Source organism: Takifugu rubripes, chromosome 2 (assembly GCF_901000725.2).
Source record: "Takifugu rubripes chromosome 2, fTakRub1.2, whole genome shotgun sequence".
Lineage (NCBI taxonomy): Eukaryota > Metazoa > Chordata > Actinopteri > Tetraodontiformes > Tetraodontidae > Takifugu > Takifugu rubripes.
Genome location: NC_042286.1, coordinates 4,849,351 through 4,872,649, shown reverse-complemented (window position 1 = coordinate 4,872,649; position 23,299 = coordinate 4,849,351). Strand labels below are relative to the sequence as shown.

General features: G+C 48.3%; 2 protein-coding genes across 3 annotated transcripts; one reads left to right on the top strand and one right to left on the bottom strand.

The window, feature by feature from the left end:
* The first annotated feature begins 811 nt into the window (after positions 1–811).
* slc7a14a (solute carrier family 7 member 14a) lies at positions 812–14,859 on the top strand. Of its 2 annotated transcripts, none has more exons than XM_029832909.1 (10): positions 812–902; positions 6,638–7,154; positions 7,235–7,471; positions 8,254–8,471; positions 8,562–8,708; positions 9,448–9,656; positions 9,736–9,883; positions 9,980–10,478; positions 10,551–10,787; positions 11,131–14,859. In XM_029832909.1, exons 2-10 carry the CDS (start codon positions 6,848–6,850, stop codon positions 11,427–11,429), a joined length of 2,301 nt encoding a protein of 766 aa, XP_029688769.1. In that variant the 5' UTR covers positions 812–902; positions 6,638–6,847; the 3' UTR covers positions 11,430–14,859. The 2 variants fall into 2 exon arrangements, with proteins under 2 accessions (XP_029688769.1, XP_003962448.1); XM_003962399.2 differs by lacking the exon at positions 812–902 and adding an exon at positions 1,209–1,265.
* Positions 14,860–16,284: 1,425 nt separating this feature from the next.
* On the bottom strand, positions 16,285–18,997 carry cldn11a (claudin 11a). Its single transcript, XM_003962376.3, has 3 exons — positions 18,594–18,997; positions 18,296–18,460; positions 16,285–17,282 (listed from the first exon to the last, which is right to left on the bottom strand). Exons 1-3 carry the CDS (start codon positions 18,817–18,819, stop codon positions 17,020–17,022), a joined length of 654 nt encoding a protein of 217 aa, XP_003962425.2. The 5' UTR covers positions 18,820–18,997; the 3' UTR covers positions 16,285–17,019.
* Positions 18,998–23,299: the final 4,302 nt, after the last annotated feature.

Here is a 23,299-nt window from a genome sequence, read left to right as displayed (position 1 = left end):
AACCTCCATGTCAACGGCACCTTCTCCTGTTTTATGGATACATTTAATTTGTCCAAATGGATTTGCAAGGGCAGAGTTTTTGTCATGGATGAAATTATTTTCAACCCCCCTGAGGCAGATGTTTCCTGTATACTAGATATTGGTTTGCTCGCCTCCAGATGGGGTGTCGGGACAGTGCATTGTTAGTTCCTCAAATGAGCTCACAAGGAAATTGTCAAAGCCATTAACAATAATGTCAAATTTGTCTGTCACTGTACTCAGAGCTGTAAATCTCTGTAAATCAGATTTGGATTTGTTTGTTCCAGGTAGTTTTACATTTTCCCTTATCAAGTTTGCGTTCCCATTTGCGCTTTTACTATCTGATGAAGCAGATTGCTTTTGTTTTATATATGTACTGTATAACTTTATTTCTAAGTTATGTAAATTTAGCCCAGTTCTACTGGGACAGATGGGCCAGATTGACTGGTCATACCGGGACAGAGAGGGTCAACAATGGGAGAAAATGGCCGCTGCCCCTAAATCCTAACTAAATTGTTAGAGATTAATTCCCTGGATCGTCTTCACTGACAACTTAATAAACACAACGAACCGCTGCGCCGCTGACACAGGTTCCGGGAGGGGGGAGGTGGGCTGGGGAAGGGGGGGTCGTGATGACGGTCCCGGACGGTCCGGGATCGACGCCCGCTCAAACCAGATAAATAACACGCGGTCACATGTGGTGCAGCGGGCGCCTGAATAATTCAAACCTCTTTACATCACCAGCCTCCCCTCCCAGCTCCTCCCCCCCCCCCCCCTCCCTCCCTCCCTCCCTCGGGCTGCTGCACCGCGCAGTCCTGAGATGCTGCTGATGCTGACCGACTGCAGCATCCGACGAGGGTCTCCTCTGATCCCGCCGCGGCACCGTGAGTGATTTTTCCTCCGCTTTCCCCCGTTTTCCTCCTCGCCATCGCGCTGCGTCTCTCCTCGCCTCCCGTCTCCCTCGGTGCCTGCATCTCTCTCCTCCCCCTTTTCTCTTCTTCCTCATTATATTCTCCATATAAGCGAAGGCGCATAGCGCACCGGTGGCCCTCGGTGATAAGTCCGAAGAAAGGGAATTAAAGGAAGGAAACGTCCCTGACAGACGGGAGCAGAGAGTTCGGGGTGTGTGTCCGACGGGAGCTGCATCAGCAGCGGGGGGGGGGGGGGGGGGGGGGGGGGGGGGGCGGTTTTAGGGTGGACGGGAGTGCAGGAGGAGACAGAGGCGGCTGAAAGAGTGCAGGCTGCAGGTGAGAGCATCCGAAAGTGGAGCTTAGGCAGTCTGTCTATCTATCTATCTATCTATCTATCTATCTATCTATCTATCTATCTATCTATCTATCTATCTATCTATCTATCTATCTATCTATCTATCTATCTATCTATCTATCTGTTTCTTACTACTTCATCCACTGGGTGTCAGCTGATTTAAACACTGATAACTATGTAATATTTATAACCCTTTTTCCTGTTTCCTTGGTAATATTTTGCATGTATTTTAGTAATCATTTGATATAAAGCACCATTACATTTTTTTTGTGGTCTGTGGACACTCAGTGGCTGAAAGCCTCAAGCTGGAGATCTGGGTTAATCCCTAATGACATGGCGAGATATCCCTCTCTCTCTCTCTCTCCCTCCCTCTCTCTCTCTCTCCCTCTCTCTCTCCCTCTCTCTGTCTCTGTCTCTCTCTCCCTCCCTCTCTCTCTCTCTGTCTCTCTCTTTACCACAGCCTCCTCCTCTTTGCCCCCTCAGTTGACTTTTGCCCACGTTTATTAAGCCTTGATGATAGCGCGCCGGTGCTTGGAAACGTTGCGCTAACAGGTGCATCTTTTAACAGGTGTCTGACTTTTTTCCTTTAATCTGTTCATTTCTGAAACAAAAGTGTACCAACACGGACACGATTATGTAATCGTCCCCATCCCTATTGAAGTTTTGACGCTAAAGTGACAGTTTTCTGATTGGTTGTTGACAGAGGGTGATGGAGATACGGTAGATTTGTCTGCCGGTGAGCCAGGTGAAACATCAGTGTGGTCTTCCGGTGCTAACCGTCTGGAATAATGTCAGATCAGGAAGCTGACAGAAGATGCACAGATGGGTTAAAAAAAAAGTACATGCAAAGATGCAGAATTGGACCTAGATTCAAAAATAAAGGTGTCATCAGCAGGAAGATGGAACAATCATTGCGGCATCTTGTTTGCAAAAGAAGCATCGAGTGTGCTGAAGCTTGGTGAGAAGCACAGGTCACATGTTTGTGCAGCACCTGAGGAACTCATAAACTCATCAGAGGCCTAGAACGTGTCACTGATACCAGTTTGAGTCGTAACATCACTGCATTTTGGGGGTTATTAGCTAAAACAGCTCATCCCTCTTTACCAATGATTGAATCAATTTGGAGCCGGTTCGATCCCAGACTTTTCCCAACGTGGGTGTTTACGTGTCACGGATGAGTAGATATATGGATGAATGGATTCAAGATCTGCTTCGATCAATCCATACTCCATTAGCTCCAGCATTGAATGACTTTTTTCGCATGTCAATTTGCTTTACATATGATTCTCAGGGAATCGGATCGGAACACGGATATGCGTGGCTGATGAAACGCCGATCTGAATGTAATTAAATCTGCCCCTCAAGTGCGACATTAATGATTCATCAATTCATCGTTGGCTCTAGATGGAAGCTTGTGAGTGAGTGCAGGTAAACGTTTAGCAACAGTTTTCAAGCGACATTGTGGCCTTTCTATTAATGAATGGATGACCCCCCCCCCCCCATCAGACACTGCTCGACACTGACGTCAGCGGACCTGTCTGTGCAGAAAGGCTAATAGAATCAGGACCTCCAAGTCGCACGCACACACTCGTCGTCTCTATTCATCTCTGTCAGCGGGCGACGCACCAACGCGCACGGCTCGGCTTATTGGAACAACAGGCAGTAAAGACAGGACAAAGAGATGCGGCCCGGGGCTATTGTGTGGAAGGATGAGGGCTTTAAATGTAATCGGATCCTCATCATGTTGACTTTCCTGCATTTAAGATACATTTGTGCTTTTTTAATTCCTGATATTACTATGAATGCTTGGAAAACAAGATCAAACCCATCAAAGAAACTATTGATATAAAAACAACTAAATTCTGCCAGCCAGGGGGCTAGTAACATACTCCAGAGCAGCTAAGCTAACTGTCAACACACACGCGTGCATTGCTCATAGTGTCATGTGTTAGCTTCTCTGGCCATAACGTTGTGCTAAGTGCGCTGTGCTAATTGTTAGAGTCGCGACTGCCATAAAATTGGTGTGAAGACGCTGAAGGTCAGGTGTACTCTCACGTTGCCATAGTAAAAGAGAAGGGAACAAAGGTCATGTGACTTGATGCTACTCTCATGTACTTTCTCAAAATGTGCCCCCATTAACCACGGTAAAAATAAAGATGGTTATAAAGGCGATACTATAAATAAATCTGTCTCACTAGTTAAAGACACGCCTTCCAAGAGATGAGCATTAGCAGATTGGATCGATAGTGACGATGTTGCGGGAGGAAAATGTCTTTTAGCCGGTGCTTCCTTTCACCATTTCCTCTGAACGTCACCGCCATTCGATGGTGGCGATGGAAACGGTTCCTCGTCAGAGTTAGTCAGCAGTACATTATAATCAATGAGCCAGGGCAGGATTTAAGACCCCGTGGATCAGATTATACCACTGAATGCTCGGAATTGGACTTCAATTTATGGGAGCTTTCCTATTATGGCCGGTGAGCCAAGGAGCCATGGGGGGAGGGGCGGTGCTGTTGTTTTTTTTCTTTATTTGGCTGTCTGGAGGCTGGCTGAGCATATGTCAGGCTCCAGGCTCCCACCGTGCTGCGTTAGGGAAGATGGATGAGGATGAGGAGGGCTGGATGAGGAGTGAGGAATTTATCTGCCCTGTTATCTTGCAGGCTGTTTTACAGCTTCCTGAAACGCTCTGCCAGCTTCTACTTGACTGTTTTTTGAGCTTCCAGTGTGAATACTGGTTACCATGGGGATCAAACCTCACATTGACTCACTGGGATACAGTTTATCGCAACTGATATCGCAGAAGCAAATTTAATTGACTTTTGAAGGTTGCTAGGTTTGATCAGACCACGTATGGATCTCAAAGGATCATGGGAGTTTTCTAGCGTAAGTAAACACAAAGGTTCCTCTCTTGCCTGCTAAATTGCTAAAACTCCTGCTTTTTCATCATATGGACGCTTTCAAACAAATCCTCGGGATAAACCTGCTGTCATACGCATGCGCCCTTTGACCTTTGACCTTTCCTCCCACCCTTCATACACGGTTAACGCGACGGATGATGATGTGACTGACAGGAAAGGTGACAGCTCTTTAGAAGGATCGCCTTTTCCCACTGACGCGTGAGCCGCTTCCTCATCTGCGCGCCGGTCCTGGGACGTCAGGGTCGCGTGCCAGGTTTGGTTGCCAGGTCTTGTTCAGGAGGGCTCTTAGCTTTATTAAGGCGGTTCTTCCTGTAAAGGCAGCGAGAGCTCAGTCAACTCATTCAGCTGGTAATCAGACAGAGGCAGGGGCAGCTGCCGAGACGGGATTATTCCCGCCTGATTAAACACAAGGATGGATGCTTGTCAACCGCTTTAGCTGCAGGGGAAACGCTAACGCAGCGTCGCCAGGGAGGGGTGGCAGTAATTATATAGAAAGTAGCTCTCAATTGTTAACTGTTTGCTCAGCACGCTAATGTCGATATGACTGTGCATGACAAGGTGGCCGCCGTATCGCTCGCCCTTGGTGAAATGACAGCAGTTTCTCAAAGCGCCTTATTGGCTCACAGCTTTCTTTAGTTCAGCAGCGTGGATCGCTTGGTCCTCATGCTGTTTTGTTGTCACACACCGTGGGACTTCCTGCCTCCGAATGACATGGCCTTTTTTGTCTTTTCTCCAACTCACAACCACTCTGTGATGAATAACTTAATGCTAGCCTCTCTGTTAGCATTCAGGATTTTGCAGGTTTGTTTGTTTATTGTCTCTGATAAAGCTACAGGTGGTATTATTAGCAGAAAAAGAGCTAAATCTTCCACCCAGAACATTGATCCGGTTCTCCTTTAAGCCTTACTGGACCCATTTTTAGCTTAAGACAGCAGAAGGGGAGAGACAGTGAACCTCAATTTCACAAGCAATGTTATTTCTCTTGTCCGATCGTGAATGGAATTTATCCGCGTGTTTACGGGCTGGTCGATACGGCCTCTCTGCAACGTGAACCTTTACCAGACGGTCAGTATCGACAGACAAGACTCCAGCGGCTTTTGCTGCTGTTTTGCTAACGGTTGGCTGGCGTTCTGTCCCCACATCGACGCCTGTGTAAAGACAGCACGCTGTAACCTGCTTGCTTCGAGTGGTCCTCCACGCAGCTCAGTTTTATCCGTCTGCTGACAAACACTCGGGTGAAGGCAGGAGGTGGTGACTGAGACAGAACATTTAATTTATGGTTAGCTGGGGCTAGCAGGCTGTGAGACCGGTTTTGTCTGTGATAGTCCCCACAAAGACAGAACTGCAGCCATCAGTGTGTAGTAGTTGATTAAAATATCCTTCTTAAAGGGTTTATAGTTTTATTGGCTGGAGCTTGATACGCACATCAGGTTCACAGGAAAGTTCTTTGATTCTCTCTCCCACTCACACATGCACACAGTTGTGCTTCTATCTCAGTGAGGACTCATTTTACCCTACGCTAATCCCTGTCTTAATTTAATCTTAACTACCAAAAAACCCAAGTCTTAGCCTCCAAACAGCCCTCTGTTGTATTTGCCAGCCAAAAATACCCTCACATCTTACTAATGTCCCTAGATACCAGAGAAATTTGGTCCTCACTATGTAGCTTGTACAAGAAGACACACACACACACACACACACACAGATTTGTTGACTTTTTAATGCCGTCTCACATCTTTTTCTTTGATTTTTAATTACTTTTATGTTCTCTTTGCATATCCGTCCATCCGTCCATCCATTTCCACCTGGGTACGAACGTCCCTTCATCCTCCCTCCCTGCCTGTATCGCTCTCATAAATGAGTCTTTTTCTCTCTCTGCACGTTCATGTTCCCCCTAAATACAGCGACACTATAGTGGAGGTCTGGACCCCAGTTAAACAGCTGGGTAATTGCGGCCGCCATTTGTTTGAGTGGCTCGCGCTATAGCTGAGAGGCAGAGCGGCACACTGTTTTGGGAGTGCGTTTAATAATTACAGCACTCACTGAGAGTGGGTGAATGATATGTTCGCTCACTTTGGCTGAGAGGAGAAACGCAAACGGTCAGTTCTCTTTTTCAGGCTCTTTTATGGTGCCGGCGGTCATGAGATGTCAGAGGAGATACAGGTCGAGCTGTTGGATGTGGTTTGGGTGGAAGGGTTTTAAGCCATAGAAAAGGGTGAACTTGGCTACTATAGCAACGGTGCTACGGAGGGATGGTTGCTAATTAGCTACTTCCTCTTTCGGGTAGACTTCATCTGACGACACATGTGGAATGAAGCTCCATCGTTGACTTTTTTGTGTTTAGAGGATATAGTTGAAAATTGGCATCATGTTTTGAAAGACAATAGCAGAGGTAAATTTTATAAAACAATTGAGTTTCCTCTTTATCTTTACAGATTATCTATAGCCATGTGGAGACAACTTGAGGTGCCACTGAAGTAATCCAGGACATGAAAGTTGGGGACAAAAACAAAGCCTTGGAAGACTCCATCATATAAAGAATAGTTTATAAAACTGTTAAAAAAACACACACACACAGAAAACATCACAAAGCAAACTTTTCATTTTTGCCCTTTGACCCTGTCACTTGACCTTTAGCCCTCAGTATGAGTGGCCTCGCCGGGAAGCTTGACCCCCGCAGGGTGCAGTGGGGCTCGGCATGGAGAACGTTTACGTCCCGTATCCTGAGGACCAAACCCGTGGAATCCATGCTGGACTCGTCCATGTCGGGGACCAGCTCGCACGGGACCAGGCTGGCCCGGGTGTTGTCGACGGTGGACCTGGTGTCGCTGGGCGTGGGCAGCTGTGTCGGGACGGGGATGTACGTGGTGTCGGGGCTTGTTGCCAAGGAGATGGCAGGCCCGGGCGTCATAGTTTCCTTCATTATTGCTGCCGTGGCCTCCATACTGTCAGGTGGGTGGACCTGCCTCCTTTCTCCTTCTGTCATTGGTCTAAAGTTCTTTCACTCGACTAATAACCCACCTGTTCCGCAGGGGTGTGTTACGCAGAGTTCGGGGTGCGGGTGCCCAAGACCACGGGATCGGCTTACACGTATAGCTACGTAACGGTGGGAGAGTTTGTGGCGTTCTTCATCGGGTGGAACCTGATTCTGGAGTATCTGATCGGGACCGCGGCGGGGGCGTCGGCTCTCAGCAGCATGGCGGACTCGTTGGCTAACCGCAGCATCAGCCACTTCATGACCTCTCACATAGGGACCCTCAACGGCTTGGGTGAGCGACCGCCGCCAGAACGTTTACCACGCCAGCTCCTGGGATTGTGCGTTTCCATAACAGTGCCACGACCAAAAAAAACACCGCCTGTGAAATCAAAGTCTTATCAGATTCTTCCAGTCAGAATTTATATTGCATATTTTGGAAATCCAATATTTTTGGAAAGTTATCGCTGCTGTTATAATTCGTAATGCACAAATTTCCAGATCGCGGTGACGAGAGCTAATCTGATGAAACGTTATCGCCGAGGTGTGTGCCAGCCCGGTCTATCTGGGTGACATCGCCCTGACAGGCGCTTCCTGTCCAACACTGACAAAGGCCTTGCGGTCACATGATAAGCAACATGAGCAGCTGTTCCACAACATCACGGAAAGTTATTGTTTCCTTTCCAACCCGGAGAGAGAAAAAAACCCAGCAGGTTCAGACACGGGTTGGAATATCTCCCAGAATAAGTTTCTTTTTTTCGCTTTTGAGTGCACAATGTGATCCTGGGGGTTGCAGCATATAGACCTGATCCTGGGAGAGGCACAGTGACTATGCATACTTAGTTTTTAGGGAAATATGTTTTCTAAAGCCTCCACCTTTCTATTGATTTGAAGGCATCCATTTTTAATGGAAATGCAGCATTTTTAACATTATCATTTGAGTTGAAATGTGCTTTAAAGTTACCTGATGCAACTATTTTGAAGCCCAACTGGTCCATTTCCAGCACAAGATGAGATACTAATCAAGACCAGCACGTGTGTACCTACAGGCAAAATAACCAGAACCCTGTCATCCAGGTAAAGGGGAGCAGTCGTACCCGGACCTGCTGGCTCTGCTGATTTCGTTGCTGGTGACGGTGATCGTGGCTCTGGGAGTGAAGAACTCCGTGGGCTTCAACAACGTGCTGAACGTCATCAACCTCATGGTGTGGGTGTTCATGATGATCGCGGGGCTGTTCTTCGTGAACGTGGAGAACTGGGACGAGGGGAGGTTCCTGCCCTTCGGATGGTCGGGGGTATGTCTGTCTCAACGTGGTGCTGTAAAAGTAATAAAAAATGAATGGGGGGGTACTTCAACACCATATTTGTCCTCTTGATCGCTCCAGGTGATGCAGGGAGCAGCTACCTGTTTTTACGCTTTTATTGGATTTGACATCATTGCGACAACAGGAGAGGAAGCCAAGAGTCCCAACACCTCCATCCCCTACGCCATCACCGCATCTCTCATCACCTGCCTCACTGCCTATGTGTCTGTGAGTCTTTTACCTTCAGATTAGCTTGTTAGCAGGATTTAATCCTCAACATGTCTGGAATATGAATGAAACAGCACCTTCTCCCAAAGTTTAATCGGCTGGACCCACAGCTGATATTAATACCCATTAAGCCTGAGTTTGACTTGTTTCTGCTGTGTGGTTGTTGCCATGGCAACCGTGTAGCTATGGCCTGTCAGAATGGGAATTTTAGCATTATCCCGGAGCCAAAGATTACATCAAAACCCAGGCTAGCTACAGTACAGCCATGTCCTGTTTTTGAGTCACTGACACTAGACAAGCAGATGCTGTAGGAAGCCGTTTTGGAGTGTGGTCATAAATGGTTGGCAAAGGTTGTCCACCTAGTTGGACAAATGGGTCAAAGGACGCTGAAGGCTGGTAGGGGACGCGCTCTGTGAAGGTTGATCTTTTATTATTCCTCTCACTTTCTGCAATTTGCTGAGGCAAATCCCTCATCGTGACAGATGGCTCTGCTGGATGGATCACACCCCCCTACACACACACCCCCCTACACACACACACACACACACACACACACAGAGCTGTCAGACTAATGCTGCAGAGGTTGATAAAAGCTTCACTACAGTGTGATCCTGACCTGCAGGTGGGGGTGTGGTCAAAATGTCACTTCCGGTTCAGAATTTTACAGTTTTATTTATTTCCTTTTTAATAAAATGCAAGGTGGAATGATTTTATTTAGACCTCCACCCTCTTTGCCTAGGTTTCGGTGATCTTGACCTTGATGGTTCCCTCCACCGAGATCGATGCCGATGCGCCACTCATGGAGATGTTTGCCGTGCACGGCTGCATGTTTGCCAAGTACACCGTAGCGGTGGGCTCCATCGCTGGGCTCACCGTGTCGCTCCTGGGCTCTCTGTTCCCCATGCCCAGAGTCATCTATGCCATGGCGGGAGATGGCCTGCTGTTTAAGTCAGTCCTGTTTTTTGTAACTTTTTTTTTTCTTTCAATCAAAATACAACCAGCCTAATTAATTTTCACGTGTTTCCAGGTTCCTGGCCAACGTGTCGTCCTACACTGAGACCCCTGCTGTGGCCTGTGTGGTTTCAGGATTCCTTGCGGGCCTTCTTGCTCTCCTGGTCAGCCTCAGAGACCTCATAGAGATGATGTCTATTGGAACCCTATTGGCCTATACTCTGGTGGGTTTCTACCTTTGTCCATCAGGCCAAACACTTAACAAATCAGATTTTAAGCTTCTGTTATCTCCCAGACCTAAAGCTTTCCTTCGTCCGCAGGTGAGCCTGTGTGTCCTCCTGCTGCGATACCAACCTGAAGGGGACATCCACGGCTTTGTCAACTTCCTCTCGGAGGAGCAGAACAAGGGCAAGAGGAAGGAAGGCGTGCTGGCAGAGTGCGAGAAGGATGCTTGTTCGCCCACCAGTGAAGCCGACGAATACGGCGGTCCACCCACCAACACCTGCGGAGCCAAAAACCTGCCGTCCTTGGGCGACAATGAGATGTTGATAGGCAAACCGGACAAAACCGCCTACGCTGCCAGCCACCCAAACTACGGCACCGTCGACATGACCACCGGCATTGAGGCCGAGGAGTCCGAAGGCGGGATGTCCCGGCGTTTGAAGAAGCTTATCGGACCACGCTACTACACCCTGAGGATCCGACTGGGGCTGCCGGGAAAGATGGACCGGCCAACTCCAGCCACAGGGAAAACTGTGACTGTGTGTGTGCTGCTCCTCTTCATCCTCTTCTTTGCTTTCTGCTCCTTCATCATTTTTGGTGAGAACGCACATACAAATTCCAGCTGAACTCTGTGGGAAACGCAGATTAACGTCACTTTTCTCTGTCCAGGATCAAGCAGCATTGCACAGGGTCACTGGTGGGCGTTGCTGCTGCTGGTCGTGCTCATCATCTTCATTGTCCTGCTCGTCGTTATCATCCTCCAGCAGCCAGAGAACCCCAAAAGGCTGCCCTACATGGCTCCCTGTGTGCCCTTTGTGCCCGCTTCAGCCATGCTTGTTAACATCTACCTCATGCTTAAACTATCTGCCATCACCTGGATACGGTTTTCAATCTGGTGCCTCGTGGGTAAGTGGACTCTCCACCCAACTCGTCGCATAGTGAGGTCATAGGTCAAGCTCAAGACAATTCAGCCGACTCTCTGATCAGAGGGGTTTCTGTCGCAAGCCTTTGCAATTGCCTCTATAGCGCCCCCTCTGTTGTAAATGATGCTTTACCTGCAGTTGGTGCAGAGAAACCACAGATGAAGTCACTTGTTACTATTCCTGCCTCAGTGATATTGAACTGGGCACCTGCGAGTGTGTTTCAGTTTCGTGGAAACGATCCAACGATCCAGCACAAGTTAGCGTTAAAAATCTAAGCTGCATCCGCCCTTGTTCACTCGTACAGGTGACTCTGTGTGTTTCCTCAGGCGTGCTCATTTACTTTGGCTACGGCATGTGGAACAGCACCCTGGAGATCACGGCCAGAGAGAACGAGGTGCACGCCTCCACCTACCAGCGCTACGACCAAGGCGTGGACGAAGGCTTCTGCGGCTTCGACGACGATTTCTACCCGCCAACCTCTGACGCCTGGGGTGGGGCGGAGGATGGGTCGGGGGGGACCACGCCCCCCATCGCGAAACCCAAAGGCGGCGGGGAGCCACTGAGGGGCGGAGACAGGACTGTCGCCAATCGCGCTCTCGCCGAGGAGGATCCAATGGATTTCTGAAGGGACCGACTCTGCATCTCTCTGAATGTACCGCCTTGTCTGCTGCGTGGGGATGGGGGGGGGGGGGGCAGCGCTCCGATGAGTTTGTATACGTGCGTATGTGTTTATTCATGCCTGCATGTGTGTGTACTTGGCTGCATGTCCAACCCTTGGGCTGGAGACTTCCTCACCCGTGGAATCTGTTAAATGTCACAGTTCACTTATTGGACTTCTACGCAATGGCCTGATCAAAAAAAAGAGCATAGAGAGACGAAATTATGAAAGATTCAATGAGGACAAGAGAAGAGGTGGAGTGAGCGACGGATGAATCAGCACCTTCTTCTTCTTCTTTTTCATCTTCTTCTTCCTGTTTCCTAGTTTGACAGGAAGTGACAATGCGACAAGCCCATTTCCTGTATGTGTGCTGGGATTCTTTCAAAGATCAACAAAATTCTTTAGATATGAAGTGTTTTATACAAAAATCAACCCTAAATTCTAGCCCAAGGTTTTGGGGTCAAGAAAGAGACCATGTTGATATTTTCACAGGCAGTTCGTGGACTTTGCTTGCAATAGTGCCTTCATCTACTGTGCGTGTTTGTGTTTCTTATTTCTGGTTTCTACTTTAATTTCATAAGTATCTTCTCTCGTGCGAGGGTGTCCGAACAATCAGACCTTCACGCCAATTCTGTGTGTGCGTGCACTGACGAGGTGCATTCTTGCGTAACCGTGCATGCGTGGTCTCTTCCCACTCCCCGCCCCCAGCATGAAATCCAAAAAATCAATCCCGTGGCAACTTAGCCGCTGATGGCGCGTTAAACGTAAACGAAGAAAAGACAGAAAAGGTTGAATCGTTGTGGAAAACCTGCGGGTTTACTGCGATGACTTATACCGCCTGGTCCAGGAAATGTGTTTTTCTCATTTCTGCGAGTATCGTGTTATTCTTCAAAATCATGTTTGAGTTAAAAGATACTTACATTTAATGTTTTTGGTCGTTTTCCAGAGGTCCAGTGTCTATTTCCAGAAAGTGATATTTACGTCACATTTAGATATGCTTTATAAATGATTCAGCGAATACAGTTTATACACACCACACACACCGGACCATTAAATTCAGTATTGCGCAGATATATAAAGACACTGTGGAAGCTTTTATGCTACACCAAGGACATAGGTTCTATACTGAAATGCGCTACTGATTTTTACGTTAAAATTGTGGCTCTCTTGTCCGATCGCTTTACTCTCTTTCACCACTTCCTGTTCCTTTCAGTTTCAAACCTCACCTAGATGTCGACGCTCATCGGGCCATGTGGGCACAGAGCTGCCACCCTGACAGGCTAGGGACTGGTTTCCATCTGAAGCAGCGATCTATTACGTTCCATCTCAGCTCATGACTCTCCTGATTGGTCCATGGGGCGTTGACTCCTCTTTGTGCTTCTGCTCCATCCCAGACTCAAACCCACCTCACTCACGCTCCATATTGCCCCGTCTTGTTCCTATTTTCATATTAATGATGCTGTTGTTTCATCCTGAAAGGATATTTTGGGTCTCAAATGCTGGTAACTGGAGAACTGTAGAGCTCGGTGTTGGCGTACAAAGTTAATCCTGCCAAGTGTTTATGTCAAAACAAAGAATGTATGCGTTGGTGAAGCATGGCACATAAACCAAACAGCAGAGGGTGTGGACAGTCCTGCTGCAGTCCACCCTGGTTGTCCTCCTCTTGCCCCTTGTTGCTGCACCTGTCCCTTTCAGGGAAGCCTTATTTGTCTAATGCACTAAATCCAAGGATGCCACGCTAACCTCCCCACCACCCACCACCCTCCCTCTGCTGCTCCCCAATTAATCCACACCTCAGAGCTAAGCTTCACAGAGTTAAAGGCCCAAAACAAAGACCGGGCCAAGAAATTCCAATGATGATGGAGCATCCAGATGCTACTTGGCGCTATTCGAGTTTATTCCTTCGTTATTAAACTCGCTAATTTAATTAATCTAGACTGAAATCACTCTTCAGCCACAGTTCATTGGGCCACTATAGATGGTGGAGTGCATGATGGGAATGTTTGCCAAGTTCTGCACAGGAAAACATCAGCAAAGAATCACGCCAGGGGTCTGTGTGTGTGTATATATGTATGTGTGTGTGTGTGGGGGGGGGGGGGGGGGGTGTCTGTAATATCCCCCACCATGGTGAAAGATCAAGGTCCTTCCTAAAAATATAGCACATCCTGGAAATTTAGCACTCCCTCTTACACGCGAAAGTATTCAACTGCATCGCAGTTTTATATAAAAACACCCACTTTTAGATGACCTCACTCCGCTTTGCTTTCATAACCCAGCCAAAAATGAAAAATGTACTGTCTGCTTGTATTGTGTGTGTGTGTGTATGTGTGTGGGGTCCGTGCCTGCACCTCGATGTGACCGTCTGGTGAACGTGTAGCATGGGCTCGTCGGTGTCGTATCTGCATGTCGTGACTCAAGTGAAGCAAATGCAGGTTTGGCTTTTATACCTGGGAACAACGGCTCAGACCAATTTACGCCCATTTAAATCAACCGTACAGCCCCATCTCCTTCTATACGTCAGGATATCATCAGGGGTGAGAATAGAGATCGGCTGGAAAGGAGATTACCCTCAGCTCGCGCAGTAATCTCCTCCCCAGGTATGGAATCCAGGGCTTCATTTGAAAGCAAGGAGATGTAGCAAACGCGTGGACGCGGGGTCCCGCCGCCGCCTTTTCGAACCCTCTCAGTCTGCACGAGCCAAAGTTCACCGGGTTTGCTCACGGTTCGCGTGCAGGAGGTCAGCTAATAAGCTACGACTGTCTGGTAATCGCAAAACGGAGGAAAACGAAGGTACTTTTCTACGGCTCGCACCTGTTTCCGGGTCATCTTTGGGTATTTATGCACAGCAGAGCCGGCTGGAGGGACCAGCCTTCACTTTCCTGTGTGTTTAGTCACAAGGTGGCCGAAAACAAAGGCTCAACAATATTTTATAACAACCTTAGTGTCTCCAGAATGAAGCGTAAAACCATTTTTTCCAAAAGGTTGTGTTAAGAGAAAACTAGCAGAAGGTTCAAGTCAAAGCTGAAAACCACGCAGAAACTATTTTAATACACTCCGATCACCAATGTTGCTTTGAACGTCAGTAACTCTTTGGTTCCTTTGGTCTGGATGAAGACGTGCCATGTTGCTCATGTGCTGTGTTCGATGTTCCCGAGCGTCCAGTCAGCGTGCCGGACTCGTTAAGACTGGCTTCTCTCGCAGTTGGATGCTCCTTTTCTCTTCTGTATATTTTGGTATCAACTTGTATCATATTGTTGTTTCTATGTTGTTTTTTTTCAATGGTTTCTTCCAAACATGTTGGGTTTTGCTCCTGGTTGCACTGTTTTTCGCTGAGTTGTTGATATTGCTTCCATGCAACAATGAAAGTTATTTATTGCAAATACAAAAATGACTTGTTTTTCTCTGCTTTTTCCTTTCGTTTTCTGAAGATTTTCAGATACTTCCAACAATATTGGATCAAAACTGTGTAATTTTGTGTGACTAAGGTCACACATGAGCTATTTTGATCCAACTCATGAAATTGGTATATTAGATCACAAATTCTTGCTATATTGTGTCATTTTTAGGAGAAGAAATTGGCTTCCATTCATTATAAAACAGATATTTATGAAACTAAATCACAAATCCCATTGTGGAGATAATTATTTTTATTGTAATGAAACAGAAAAAAGTGGCCAAAGATCAACTAAGTTTGGAGGAATGCCTGATTGAGGCTGGAACAGAGGTGAGGACAACATCAAGGCCTTCAAGGAAATCAAGGGAAATCTAGGACTGCTGCATCTTTCAGCTCAGGTAACCAACAACTTAGCTGCGAACCACTAAAAATCCAAATGATCAATGTTTACTGGAAACATTAGCACACATGGGGAATTTACACACCCTCAGAATGACCCTCAGAAACACATCAGTGGTGGATGAAACTGCTGCTGGAGAGGGCGTGTGTACAAAACAGAACATTTTGCAGATGTAAGAAAATATTTGTGGTCTGATCCAAACTCCAAACTCCCCCGGAGTCAAAAATAAAACACACTAACAACTGTTGGGTAAGAGAGGGACACTGTGGCCTGTCCAGGTCCTCCCACTCCCCATTTCCTGCAAATTAAACGCCTCTGTGCTTTGAACATTCCAGGGAACACACACACACTCAGGGATGATAAACACAGCCACTAATATGACAGAATGACCTGTGCAAATACAGTAAGTCATAACAGCACGTTTGGATGTGCAGGTTGTGTGTCTGTGGGTGTTTGAAGATAAGTGGGAGACGCACACTGTGTTTCACCAGTATCATGTCATATCTGATGACCTTCGTTTGGACAGCAGAGATACAGAGACTGCTGTGTGTGTGTGTGTGTGTGCGTGTGTGTGTGTGTGTGCGTGTCTGTGTGTCTGTGCGTGTGTGTGCGTGCGTGTGTGTGTGTGTGTGAGTGTGTGTGTGTGTGTGTGTGTGTCTGTGCGTGTGTGCGTGCGTGTGTGTCTGTGCATGTGTGTGTGTGTGTGCGTGTGTGTGTGTGCGCGTGCGTGTGTGTGTGTGAGTGTGTGTGTGTGTGTGTGTGTGTGTGTGTTGTCACTGCCTCATCTGTGGTGACCCAACTCTGAAACTCAAGGTTACCTGATATGGTCCATGAGTAATAATTCATGGTTTCCTATTGTCCTTAGCCTATAATCACAGATAAATGTAACAAGCGCACACACACACACACACATACACACATTAAGCATGTATTCATCTCCAGAGTAATAACAGGGAGTCAAATATAGATTTTTAATTGTTTTTTATTATAGAATGTAGAAATTAAACAATGAAACAATAAATAAGGGGTCCAAATTGCCAATTTTGCTTTATTTTATTTAATTTTTCCAGGATAAGTGTATCTTTCAGTGCAGCTGGGGACAAGTTTGTCAAAGATGTTTAACAGAAACTCTTCGTAAACACAGTGAAAGGTAAAGAGGGAGTTAGTCATATTACAACGCGTACGGTAACATTTGATTAGGAATAACAGATGAGGGACAAACCATTAAGGTTTTATAATCTTTCCTTTTGTGCCAGCTCAGTGCAGAAACCCAAACGATCTGTTCTCCCATCCCATAATAAAAAAATAAAATCTAAATATCCATCAGTCAACACGGACAATAGTTGTTAATACTGCTAGGAAAGAAAAAACCCTGTAAATAACGCCGAGTAATCAACACAAGCAAAAACCCTTTTTTTGGAAAAGAAATCACGAAGATATGACATTTAATGATTAAAGAGAATCTCCAGGAGCGAAATAGAAGCGATCTGTGATGTATTCCACAGCAGCTGGTCTGCTCCGTTTGTCCAACATGAAGGCTGAAGGTAAACCGGGACAAACGCTCCAGCTGTGGGAACAGAAGCTTCGGCAGCGACAGTCACAGCGGCACATGTCAGCATCTTCATGTGTGCTTGTGTTTTCTTTGTTTAATCATATATAAATCAACATAATCAGCGTGGTTGCTCCTCTTCCAGTCCACATTACTGCCTGTGCGAGTCTGTATACGCCTGTTATCCAGGCGGGAGCCACAACCGTCCCTCCACTCAGACGTGGGCGCTCTTGGCGTGATTAGTGGCGGAGGTGGCGGGTGCGTTCCCGCCTCCCTGTTTGGAGTAGTAAAAACGGTTGTTGTCCTGGAAGGAGCGGGGCAGGGAGTCCGAGGAGCAGCAGGTGAGGAGGGAGCCGCCCAGCAGGGAGAAGACGGTGCCTATCCAGCCGGCATAGAGGGAGAAGCCGAAGGACATGAGGCCTTCCTGCTGGTGAGCCCCGATGGGGAACCAGACGGTGGACACCAAACTGCACAGGCCTGGGGGGACAGGAGCGAGGTTAGAAACCACGGAGATGAAACTGAACAAGATATGTCCCAGCAAACTCATCTGGGGAAGCAAAACGGGGATAGCCAACATAATATTTTAGAAAAACTGTTTCCAAATGCTAAAATATCAGCCGACCGTTGGGGAATTGGAAGGTGAGAAACAAAACAGACGACTGTTATACTGTCGTGAGTCCCTCCTGCTGCTGTGTTCTGGGTGTGGGGTGTAAAATGCTGCTCCTGAAGCAGAACTTTATCACGACGCATGCGTCAGCGTTGGCCCGTCACATCAGACGCGCTTCAGTTCCCGGAGTCGGATATTAACCTGAACCAGATTCCCTGTAAAGTTCTGTTTTCGAGGAGGCGTTCCAAAGATAGCAATGTTTCAGATGGCCCGTGCTGTTGCTCGCAGAGGGCGCTGAAGTCTGCAGAACAACGTCAGCAGTGAGACCTCGTGGCGTTCTGTGAGCCTCACCTTCACCCTGAGAGGAGATGTTTGATCCAAGATTCATAAAAACACTGAAAATCCCCCCACAGCTGAGAGGAGCAGAGCTAGCGTGTGTTGGACTGGTGCCTCCGGAGCGTGTAAATCTCTCAAACGTGCACATCCTGCAGGAGAAGGCTAACAGATGACGTGAGGACTGACAGCTTCCCAGCTGAGGACAGAGAGACGCGGCCACATTCGGACAAACAAGCCAACTACTGATTTCAGAGAGTAGCATCAACAACAAGGCTCCTGCTATTGTGGAAACACTGGAAAAGGACGGATGCAGGTGCTGAAGCCACGTTTAGAGGATGTGGGCGTCGGAAAACTGCCAGAATGAGCTCGTTTAGAATCACCGTTGAAGACAGTTTCCATATGGCGCAGGATGAAGAGGGCGCGGATGAAAGTAGGTGGGGGGAAGGAATGTGATGGGATCTGTGGGGAAGGGTTCAGGAAGCTTTCAAGAATGAGGTAGGGTAGGAAGAGGTCGGGGGTCACAGCGAGCGGTTGGCTCAGTTCTTACCGACGATGAGAACCAGCACTCCTCCCAGGACGGCGCGTCTGTTTTTGGAGCCCTGGGCTTCGTTGCCCAGGCTGATGCAGGGCATGGACATCAGGAGCATCACCACCGCCACGAAACCCAGGATTGAGCCAGTGATCATCAGGGCACGAGTGGTCTGGATGTAGGCTGCAGAGACACACGTGACGTTTGCGTTAAGGGTCTGAGGGCGTTTCAGAATGCACAATAAAGAAAAGTGAGTGTGAAAAGAACAAGGCAGATTGATTATAAAATCAGATGAATAAAATTCCAGAGGATCCACCTGGCAGGTCCAGGATCTGCGTCAGGGAGACGCAGTGGTAGAGTCCAGTGGAGATGACGCACTCCGCCCAGGGTCCCTTCGCCTCCAGCTCATCCATCCTCTTGCAGGTATTCAGGCCGTACTTGCACATGTTCACCCATTCATTGGTGGAGGTCGCGATCACGACACCCATCCAGCCGAGGCAGCTGACCAGGAACCCGCCGAGCTGCAGACACGAGTTCGCCATGGCGCAAGCGAGTGCGTAAAGACCCCCTTTACTTCTCAGGAACCTGTTGAGTAAACTCTGTAGCCCGCGGAATCAACTGCTGCCGTTATAACCAGGATCTCCCAGCAAGAGTTTTATTCCAGTGTCTCGTTTCCCCCTCCGTTTCTCCTTGATTGCATCAGTGGAGCCGAATAAATGACGCTTCGCCATCATCGCGGGGTTTTATAGACAGGAGCTGAGTCATGGAAAAGAGTCCAAAACTCTCCACCAATCACAAACCCACTCAGATAACAACGTGGAAAACCCCCCAAAACTTTTAATATATGCACAGAAAGCGCAGGTCCGTGCGCTCCTCCGGCCTCGGAGACATTCACCGTGAGATCTGCTGCCATCTTCAGGCGAGTGGTTGAAACAGAGGATTCGGTTGGGGAGTTTAAATAAAAAGAAAAGATATAATATGGAAAATCCCTTCGCGTCAGCATGTTTCCAGAAACAAATGAATCCACCCCTCCCCCCTCTAAGAATGTGTGCATGTGTGGCTTGTACCCATATTAGTGTGGTTTTAAACGTTCCTCCAATAACACGATATTGTACCTGAGCCGTTGGTGCTGTTCTCCGCATCACCAGCAGGGGGCGGTGCAGGACAGCGAGGGTTGCGGCTGCAGACGTGTTTCCTTCCTTCCTTCCTTCCTTCCTCCCTCCTGCCCTCGGAGTCCTCAACTCATCACTCACAGCCGTGTGACGCGGCTGCAGCAATCAGTCCAAATGGAGGACAAACTGAGGCTGTTTCCGAAACCACCCCCTATACCCTACATAGTGCACTCAATAGTGTGGACGCCATTTTGAAATAGTGTCCGAAATGCTAGTGTGCACCGCTGGACCCTATGTAGTGCACTCAATGTATCCCACAATGCACTGCACGAAGTAGTGTACAACCGATGCACCCTAACTTGAAAAATATATCCCATCAGCCTTTACGGTATCACGTGACAATCTATCAATGGCGGGTAAACAAGGAGAGATGACTTACAAATGTATGTATTGTCCGCTGTTTGTTTCACATTTCATACTAAAGCGTCAAAGCCGTTACTAACTTTAATACTATTACTACTAATACTTAATACTAACTACGTAGTTCACTCCATCCATGTCCCCCATGTAGTGAGTAGTGAATAGCGAACGAGTGTGTGGTTTTGGAAACAGCCTGAGACTCACTTCCACAAGGTCGTCGGCCCCTCCGAGGGCAGGCGGGCAGGTGTTCGGCACAGCGGGTCACCTGTGTCACACAACTGCTCAAGGTAGTACAGTACACTCCTCCGCGACAGTCCATCAGGCTCCTGCTGATTACATTTACATCCTGATGCTTCAAACTAACTCGACATGTCTTTTTCTTTTTATCTTATTCTGCTTTTTAATTAAACTCAACCAGCTGCAGCCAGAAATACAAAAGTTAAATAACGAAAATATATGAACAGGAAAATAAGACAAGTGAAATTTGAAGCAGTGGCAGCTTTGTGGTCGTGACATAAATTATTGATCTTCCCTGCAGCTGTTTCAAAATGAAAATTCCGTGGGAAGAGCAATAGAAAATAATGTGGAAGGGTCAAATGATGTCCCAGTAATCCCCCTGTAGTCGGACCCCAGCGTGAGGGGGAGCTCCGCGCTGATCGCCATGTAGAAATTCATACATTTACAGCGTGATTTACATCCAGACTGAAGCTTTTTTTAGAGCCAATCTTCTCCCACCTGATGGTTTTTGCACTGATGTGATAAACAGTGGTGCAGATAATTACCAGGAAATGGAATCGTGCAGGAGGAAACGTAAACAAGCAGCAGTCACAACTGCTGGGACGGTGCCGCAGAATCTGGTGCATAATTCCCCCTTTACACATGCTGTGGTCAGCCCACAAAAGGGCTCCAGATAATCCGGATGATTAATAATATACAGAAAGAATGCTACAGATATTTTAACAGCAAACTCAGATAGCTTCTCCAGAGCTGTGATGTCTGTTTTAATTCCTTTTCCGCCCAGAAACACCCATTAAAACAGAAAACTAATAAGTGAGGTTAAAGCTAAAGCTAGTTTTTCCAATAACGTGCTGTTGTACACACTCGCTGGGATGGTGATTCCAGCCAGCAGAACTTTATTACTTGATAAATTTTTGATGCGCTAGTGCTAGCCGCGGCGTCTCGCCCTCCGTGCGCCTACAGTATCACCTCGGCATCATGTTTATTCAACAGCGCATGATGAGAAGTCATGCTGGAGGGTGGGGGTGAAACCTCAGCCCCCCCCTCCCCTTCCCCCCCCCAACGAACGCCACCGGTTGACCTGTTGGGAGTCCGAACTTTCTGACGTGCGTCTAACTGGACTCAGCGGGTTGACGGACGGGCAGAAGCGTGATGCCTCCATTTGTCTGGACAGCCTGAGGACGGTTGTCTCAGCGTTGGAGGACGACAGTGCAGAAACGCAGGTGGCAACGTCACACGAGGCGGTGGAGCGGGAGCGGGGGACTCCCGCCACGAGTCCCGGAACAGCTTGTCTGAGGCAGGAGGAGGCGAACGAATGGGAATATTATGCTAACGAGAGGCTGCCACCGAGGTACTGACGCAAAGGAATGATGGGACTTCGGCCCTCCTGGGACAGCGGTGCTGAAGTTTAAAGCCCGGCGGAGCGAGGGGACGACTCCTCTGCTGCCCTTCACGTCGTCACGGCTGACGGTCGGCCAATTGGAAGAGACGGAAACTAATGACGCCGCCTTTGCCTGGCCCGGGCGAGAGTGGCAGCCCGGTCCAGAGGCGGTGGGGTTAGTGGGGGGAGGCGAAGGGGAGTTATGATAAAGTGATTGGACAGAGACGAGGACCCAGAGATGCCGGCCCACCGTGATGGAGCGGCAGCCATAATGGATGAGTCATCCCGGCCGATGGAGGGGGGGCAAGAGGCACTTTTTCACCTAGTTGTCAGGCTACATTCTGTGATTAGCAAGAGCCAGAAACTGGGGGGGTGACGGCGGCGCGGCTCAGACTGATGAGGTTTCTGTCAAAACGCGTCACAGCTGGTGTGTTCAGGAGCGCTCATCAATCAAAGCCGCTACGTGCACGAACTGCTGCGAAACAATCAGTTCGGTGACGGCGCCCCAGCACCAAGGTCCTGGGTTCGACTCCCGCCCGGGCGTAGGCGCTGAAGCCCTCCCAGTTTAGCCTGGGTGTCCTGTCATGGACCCTGGCACCTGTCCAGTGTTCCCACTGGGATGTCCTCCAGCACCCCAGCGACCCTCAAACAGGAGACGGACGCCCTGCAGTCTCCCACCAGGACGCAGTTTATGACGAATAAGACGCTTTTTCTTCTAAAAGAATTCAGATTTTTTATTTTTTTATCAGTAAAAGCAGTTTAAAAAGCTTCCGTCTGCTGTTGCAGGCATCTCTTGTCGGGATCTACAAAAGCAGGATTAGGATGGATTTTGCTCCTTTATTTATTTCTTTTTTCTTATCCTTATTCCACACAAAGTCCTGCGGCGGCCCTGATCTGCTGCCCACCTGTGAGTGGTGGCCGCGGCCAAAAGGAGCTTCGGAACCAACCGCTGAAGGCGAGCGGAGCCTCCAGCCTGAAAATAAGTCGCTTGCTTCATTATTCGCTGCTCGGCGCCGAACCCGGTCGTGATTTTGGTGGGTTTGTCCCACTGCCAAGGAAAAAACGGCATAATCTGGTAAATATTATGGGATGGGATTACACGTTCCGGTCTAAGCGCCAAATTCTATCCAGAGAGATGGAAAGATGGGCAAAATCCAACAAAAAGATAACAGTTACAGATGGTGACGCCCTCCAGTCTCCGCTGAGGGAGTCCACAGGTGAATCACGCGGCTAAATCCTAACCAGGACGCTTCCTGTTGTGGGTTTGAGACGGTCTTGGAACGATGAGACTTCTCATCACTTCTCATTGCAGCGTTTGATTGAAGGCGGTTGCCACGGCAGAGCCGAGTCCCCCCCCCCCCCCACCCACCCACGGGTGTCTGCCTTGTCGAGGCCATCGCTCATCGCTAACTGTGTTAGCCATTAGTATCAATTAATCTCAACAAATTCTGTTAGCCATTACGCTCCATACATCATCACCAGCCTTGCTAACTAGTGCGAGCGCGTCCCTGTGGGAGGGGAGGAGAGACACGGGTGCCATTCTCCGTATGGTGGGGGGGGCACTCGGTGATCTATAGGTCACAGCGGCCCCCAGGGGCTGAGGCGTCTTTGTCAACACTGTAAATTTGTTCCCAGTGAAACATCAGAATAGGTCATTATCGCCGGGGGAGATTTAGAGCTGGGTGGGGGGGGGGGGGGGGGTTGTTCTCAAATAAAGGTTCTCAAACTTTTTAGTCTTGTCACAATAAACATTAACCCCCCCACTGCACCGGCTCGGCCGTGGCAACCGCCTTCAATCACGGGGCTTCAGCTGTACATCATCTGAATCTGACACTGCTGCCAGGGGATTAAAGCTACGCCACATATGAAGCA

Excerpts from the sequence above, each read along its gene's own strand:
- slc7a14a (XM_029832909.1), top strand. The coding sequence starts at position 6,848 with ATGAGTGGCCTCGCCGGGAAGCTTGACCCCCGCAGGGTGCAGTGGGGC. Across the intron at positions 8,709-9,447 it reads GCCTCACTGCCTATGTGTCT|GTTTCGGTGATCTTGACCTT; the intron begins GTGAGTCTTTTA and ends CTCTTTGCCTAG. Across the intron at positions 10,788-11,130 it reads TTCAATCTGGTGCCTCGTGG|GCGTGCTCATTTACTTTGGC; the intron begins GTAAGTGGACTC and ends GTGTTTCCTCAG.
- cldn11a (XM_003962376.3), bottom strand. The coding sequence starts at position 18,819 with ATGGCGAACTCGTGTCTGCAGCTCGGCGGGTTCCTGGTCAGCTGCCTC. Across the intron at positions 18,461-18,593 it reads GCAGATCCTGGACCTGCCAG|CCTACATCCAGACCACTCGT; the intron begins GTGGATCCTCTG and ends GTGTCTCTGCAG. Across the intron at positions 17,283-18,295 it reads AGTGCTGGTTCTCATCGTCG|GCCTGTGCAGTTTGGTGTCC; the intron begins GTAAGAACTGAG and ends CTGTCCCCCCAG.